This window comes from Malurus melanocephalus, unplaced genomic scaffold, assembly GCF_030028575.1.
Source record: "Malurus melanocephalus ecotype Western Australia unplaced genomic scaffold, MMel_1.1 scaffold_40, whole genome shotgun sequence".
Classification (NCBI taxonomy): Eukaryota; Metazoa; Chordata; class Aves; order Passeriformes; family Maluridae; genus Malurus; species Malurus melanocephalus.
In genome coordinates, this window is record NW_026623272.1 from 3,071,443 (window position 1) to 3,078,158 (window position 6,716).

General features: G+C 50.1%; 1 protein-coding gene across 2 annotated transcripts in view; it reads left to right on the plus strand.

Moving 5' to 3' along the window:
• Nucleotides 1–2,167: 2,167 nt before the first annotated feature.
• TOX3 (TOX high mobility group box family member 3) overlaps nucleotides 2,168–6,716 on the plus strand; it is a 72,584-nt gene continuing 68,035 nt past the window's right edge. For both annotated transcript variants that reach the window (XM_057364644.1, XM_057364645.1), the window contains exon 1: nucleotides 2,168–2,906. In XM_057364644.1, coding sequence (XP_057220627.1) covers nucleotides 2,805–2,906 — 102 coding nt within the window. In that variant the 5' untranslated portion in view covers nucleotides 2,168–2,804. The remainder of the gene's footprint in view (nucleotides 2,907–6,716) is intronic.

Genomic DNA, 6,716 nt, shown 5'->3' on the forward strand with positions numbered 1-6,716 from the left:
AATACTTTGGGGGGTGTTTTGCCTAGCTTGAATGTAATTACTTTTTTTTTTAATGCTGCCTTAGTCTGTTTTGATTTCACATTAACTTTCTGAGCCAATGATACCAAAACTGAGTGTTTTGTGGTTTTACTGCTGTGCCTGTTCTCTTACGTTCAGAAGCAACTGTGTTAGAAACAGCAGAATGTTTAAAATGACCAGTATTTACATCACCATAATCTGATCTCCTGAACTGAAGTCTCCTAACCCAGGAGGGTTGCTGGTCCCACGGAGCACCTSATGTGCCTCCCACCTGAATCCTCTGTTCCTGGCTGAGAAGCAGAGCTGCAGCAGTGGGACAGGAGAGAWGAGCTGGGGCTGCCCTGCCCAGGGCCRTGGATCACAGGCTGCAGCCTTTAGTGCCTGCCTGCAGTATGGACACAGCTCCAAAGCCAAACTGGGAATCATTTGCTGCTCATTCCTCACTGATGGAGTTTTCCTCTGAATTCAGTGGGAATATGCTTTCAGATTTCATTAAAAGTGCAGAGACCCAGAGCTAGGCAGTGAGATACAGCTGTGTTCATATAGCAGACCACTCCAGGACTTGATGGCAGTGATCTGTTCCTATACCTGAGAATCTGCTCAATCTAACATGTTCAGTTGGTTTATGGAAATGTTTCTCACCCAAGGAATAAAACCAAGCTAGTATTACTGTTCTGGCCTCAGTTGAAACATGGTTTTTGTGCCTGCACTCTACCACTTTTCCATTACTGYGTTGGAGAAATGCTCTAATGCAATGCTGCATTCTGAAACAGTTTCAATGTCTTTTTCTGAACCATTTGTTTCTCTCAGGAGCGTAAGTAATTTTGCYACAGATATGGGGTGTGCCTGTGCGAATACTCCAAGCTYTATGTTCCTTAACCATTTCTCTTCYAGCAACAGAGCAGATTTTGCCTTTGGTTAAAAATGGTTGCCACAATGAATATGAAATTGGATTTGGTATTTGACAGAGTATGTCTGCTATTGAGGCATTAACCCATTGATACATGTTTTCTATAAAATTAAATTCTGAATATTCTATGGAAATACAAATGTGTATCTGTGCTATGYTTAATTCTGCTCTTAGGGTAACATACCATGTTAGAGATCTTTGCTTCAAAGTGTGATTCTTCAATCAATATTCTGAACAAGAGTGATCTGGCATGTCCTGTGCAACCAGGAGTTGCTTGTGCTACCACAAATATTGAACATAAGATTTCTAGGAATGGAAYTGGGATGATGTTCCTTTCTACATGATGTAACTATTGACTGTTTTACAGTTTGCTGATGTTTTTAGACAGTGCAAATCATGCCTGGAGATGAAGTACGGGGCATTAAAGCTCCTGAGGAAGGCATCAGAAGTGGGACTGAGCATCAGCCCAGGATGTTGGTCCTTCGGAGAAGGTCTTGCTGCTGTTTTGCAGTTAAACCTTGTATACTTGTTTTATCATTGCTTTTTTTGCAACTGAGCAGAGTAAATTCCATCTGGGGAGTACTTTCAGCTGTATCAGAACTGCCCAGAAATCCACCTTAGACCCAAAAGGCAGTTCTTTCCCTGTCACAGAAACCTTTGAGTCCAGCGTGTGCTTTCATCCTTCTTTCTTGTCTGCAGGACACCAGTCGTGAGGTTAAATGGCCTTTGCACTGCTTTAGTGTTTTCTCCAAAAGTTCTGGAGCAGATTTTCAGGTCAGCAAAGCTCAGTGCAAGGTAGCAGATAGGCTGGGCTGTGCCTATAACCGACTAAACAAATTTGGGTTATTAGCGAGTGGCTTTGACTCACCACCCAGAGACTTTGAGAGTGTGAGGAGGTTTCTGTGAGTGAGGCAGGCTACTGTGGTTCAAGGTCCTGATCTGGACAGCACGTTAGAAAAATCTCGTTTCTTCTGCTACCAACCTGACGCAGCAAGGCAGCGGTGTGAACCGATAAAGTGCATCACCAAAGGAAAAGAAAAGGGCAGAAAACTGGTGGAAGCGGTGCAAGTTACTCACCTGGAAGGTTCCGGGAGCGAGGACAGCCATGGGCAGGGAGGGCCGGCGTTGGCCCCGCTCCGGGCGCACCGGGCGGGGGGGCCGCGGGCGCGGGAGGGGCGCGGCGGGCGGGGAGGGGCGCGGGCCCGGCCGCTCCGCCCGGGGAGCGCTGCCAGCGCGGCTCTCTCGCTCGGCACTCGCCCCGCAGCGCGCCCGGCCGGCGCAGCCCTGTTGCACCGAGTCCGGGGTAGCCGCCCCTTCCCCGGGAGCGCGGGGCGGCCGCGGCCCCGCCGTGCCCCGCTCCCCGGCCGTGCCGGTCCCCCCGCCTTTGTCGGGCGCGCAGCGGCGGCGCCCGGTCCGTCCGTCCGTCCGCGCCCGGCGCGTGGCTCCTTTGTGTACAGCAGCTGCTCCTGAATGCGGAGGCAAAGCCTGTGGCTTGGCACTGAGCTTTTAAAAAACAACAGCCCTCCCTCCTTCCCTCCCTCCCTCCTTCCCGCTCCCCTGCCCTCCCTCCTTCCCTCCCCTCCCCTCCTCCCGCCGAGGTGGACGGGCACCCACCTGGGGTCCGCTGCCCACCTCTCGTCTCATCCTCCTCTCTTCTCCTCCTTGTTTACCTGCACTTTTCCGCCGCCACTTCCCCCGCTGTCTCCGCCGCCCCCCGGCCCTCGCTCGTCCCCGCTCTCGGKCAGGCTCGGCGCCCCGCAGCTCCGCTCCCTCGGCGCTTTGCCCGTGCCCCTACCCCGGGGAAGGCACTTGAAGGTGGATCTATTAAACCTCCCGGCGGTCTCTCCAAGTGCACTTCTTGGACCAAATCTCCAGCATGGATGTAAGATTTTACCCGGCTGCGGCGGGCAGCGCGCTCCCCGGAGACCCCTCCAACCTGGACTTTGCCCAGTGTTTGGGTTACTACAACTACAACAAGGTGATTATTGCCGCGGGTGTTCATTCCTCGTGCCGCTGCCCGGCCGGTTCGCTGCCCGCGAACCGCAGCTGGGGCTCCGTCGGGACGGGGAGGTTCGGGGCTGGGAGATGCGCGGAGCCCGGGGYGGCTGCGCCCTCCGCTCTCCGCGGGGCCGGGGGATGCGCGGCTCCGGAAAGTTGTGGTCGGCGGGGCCGGGCGCCTCCTCCTCCCGCGGCCGCGGAGGGGCTCGCCCCGGGGGATCCGCCCTCGGGCCGGTGCTCGGGCGGTTCAAAGGGGTGCGAGCGRCCGACAGCCGGGCAGAGCTCGGGGAGGCGATCCTGCTCCCATGGCCGGCGAACAAAGGCGCGTCCCGGGCGCGCAGCGCTCGCCGCGGGGTCGGGACTTGCCCAACTTTCCCCGGGAGGGAGCCGGGGCGACTCCCGGAGCGTCGGGCAGAGCCCGGTGGGCTCGGACGGACCTGCGAGAGGAGGACGGAGCCTTCCTCTGCTCTGTTCTCTGGGCTCAGTCCGGCTCTGTTATGGCCAGCTCCTAACTAGAGGATTATCCAAACGGGAGGATTATCTAAAAGTACATCAGCTACTGGTACAGGAAGCTAACTAACGCTCTGCTTTGGCGAGGGCTGTCAGAGAAGTTGCAGTTCCACTTCTGTCTATTCACACCTCTGCGGCACGGGCAGTGTTTGGAGTAAATGTTACAGTCAGAAGCAATAGTCATTTCCCTGTGTCTTACTTACAGAAATATGTTTTAATAACACGGGGATGATKTGTTTCACAAATTACCCAAATCTGGGAAAGGCAAAGTTAAGAATGACACTGTGACTCATGCTATTTTGAAAAAGACTTAGCTGTTTGCACTGTGATGTGTCAATAGCACATTGAGCTATTAGCACTGGGCCCTCACACATGCACATAAAGATCCCTTTCACACTGTGTTTTTCCTGGTGCTATGTTTGTCCAACCTCTGGGGCCTTTTGTGAGGCACTGTATGAGATGCCGGGGAAAAGAAGGGTGCTGCATGAAGCCTAAACTTACATTAAATCCTGTTTTTTTTTAAACCCTTTCCAAATGAACAGATAAAGTTTGCTCAAATACAAAGCTCACTTCCAGAGACAGAAGTAACGCGCGTTCAAATAGATTCCGCAACCGGAGAAAACTTTCTCCTAGAGAAATGTCTTGGCAGCTGTGGTGGGTGGGCTGTGCGGTCGCTGGGCGGGATGCGGTGCCCGGGAGCCGCTGGGTGCTGAAGTTTGGCCGGAGGGATGCGGTGTCCGCCCGTGTCCAGCCGCACTCGGGTGCTCGGCCCCGCGCATGCGCCCGCGGTTGGCGGAGCGCGGCTTTGTTAGCGCGGAGGGAGGAGGGCACCGGGGCAGCGATTAACCATGAGATGTCAGCCCCGGCTCGGGATGCTGCTAAGGGCTCCCAGAGCTCTAAAATGCACGGTGAATGTCCGCTYTGGGCTGATATGCCGGCCCGTTTTGGAAACTTGCAGCATTTACCGGCAGCCAGCRTGTTTACTGTAAATTTCACTTGTTCCGTGACTTTCTTGTGTTRTGCACGGCACGCATTAATTCGGGCTTAGGTACAAGTTCCTCTATAGGSTCTTTTAAAATTATTCTTTCTTTACATCCGAAATTTTTAATATGTCCTGAAAACCGGTAGTTTCTTGTGTCCATTAACTTGCTGCTAGTGTCCAGTTAYGTATAACCTTTCGACTGTATTTTCTATCATCGTAGAATGAAACAAGGCATGCATTCAGAAAAAGTCAAAAGTAACTAACTTTTGACCTATTCAGAAGCACATTTCAGTTGCTGTACCCCTGAACATAAATAATTTTGGCAAGTATCTCGTAGGCCAGGCTTCCAGTCTGCAGCAGAAAACATTTTAATTAACAGAGTACAGCTCATGATGCTTGTGTCTTATAATRGATATCTTTGTATGCAAAAGGCCTGATCCGGAGCAGGCTGACACACGCGGAATTGTGTTGCTGCTGCTGTGAGCTCTTCATTGGCTCAGCTGGGAAAACAGCAACGTGGTGTACAGGTGTTTCAAGGACAGAAGAGGCATTTGTGAATGAGTTCCTAGAAAGGATGGTCTTAACTTTGTTAATCTAATCTCATTTTGTGCATTGTTTATAATCTGTAGCTATAGGAATCATTATAAGTTTGGAGTTTTTTAAATTATTCTGATAAAAAGAATACATCTGCTTTGAAATTTTGCCTCCCTGCCTTGCTTTCCTTGTCTTCTGTCCTTTYCCCTGTGTTTCTAAGGAAAATAAATGATTGTTCTGTTAGGCACCGAGATGACCAGAAGGCACAGAAAAAAAAGGCCTGAAATATTTACTCTGCTGAGGTAAATGGGAGAACTGTTATTGATTTCACTAGGGACAGTATTTCACCTCAAGTCTTTCTGAAACTCATTTGAGTATCCTGCCCACTCATCCATGCCTGCTTCATTGTTAGGAGCTGAATCCGTATTCTCCTTGTGACAGTGACATTGCCTGTGACAACTGCCGGGAAGCWGCGTGATGGCAAGAGTAAACACACTGCGTGGTTGTATGTGTGTGCAAAAGCAGAATTATTTATGTGAAAATATTCTCAGGTTCATTAAGACATAGATTGACTGGGGTATGGCCTGCGTGTGGAAAATTGTATCTTGTATTTAAAAGTATCAAATATAAAGCGTTTTAGTGCGAATACATTGCACCCTGTGAGACAATGCTGCCTTCCACCTGCGTAGTTTAAACAGAATTTCCCAGGACTGTAGGGTTTTTTCCTTCAGTGGGTAAAGCACTGGCAGAAATGGGGCAGATTGACCTGTGAACCCCCAGACAGGACTTGGGATCTCAGGTGCCCTGTGAGGAAGGGTCAGAGGTGGGAGAGGAGCCGAGTCCTGGGTTTGGAACCAGGGATGCTGGGGAGCTGTCCTGGCCCTGACCTGCATGTATCCTTCATCCCAACTGCTTTGGAAGAGCAGGGTCRTGCTTTTGGAATTGGTTGTCAATGCTGGATAAGAGCTAAGGGTAAGGGGWGTCATCTTGGGGTTTTTTTGGGGGGAGTGTTAGTGCTGAGTACACGACAGACACTTGAAAATGGATGTCCATAAGCATCCCTGCCATCACTGGTAGTACAGCAGTTTCTAGAAGATTCCTTGGGGTGACTTTTGTTGAGCTGGTGTGCAACATGGCACGCACATGTAGAGGGCAAGAGAGAGAGGAAATGCAGACCCAGAGGTGCAGAGCTTTGTCCAAGGTTACACAGTCGGTCACTGACATAATCAGGGCCACAACCAAGGTATTCTGAGATTCAGTCCAGTGGTTTATGCTGAATCTCATTTACTCTAATAGGATTACTTACATGTTTAAAGTAAAGCATGTGCTTAAGTGCTTTGYTGGATCAGGGCCATATTTGATAAGTTTTCAGTCCTGATGTGAGAGTACATAACTTGACCCTGCATGTGTCTGGCTGGTGGTGGTTCGGGGTAGCAGTGATCCAATTCTGCTTCATGGAATTGCACAAGTGAAATCATGGTTTGCCTGCTTCTAGAAGAATCCTGCTGCAGTGTACTAAAAAAAAAATCGCCAAAAAGGAGCTGTAAAAATTACAGAAAGTTGAAAGAGACCAGCTGTTGTAAAACATTCTGCTTCTGTTTTGAGTCCTTTTATGGTTCTGCAGATGGAGAATGATTTTGGACATTCTCTGCAGTTGAGTAGCTTTTTCTAAACAAACTTTTTCACTTATTGAGTAAATTATATGTCTTGTACTAAAAATATTTGGGAAACTAGTATTCATCCTGGCTTTTTTTTTTTTTTTTT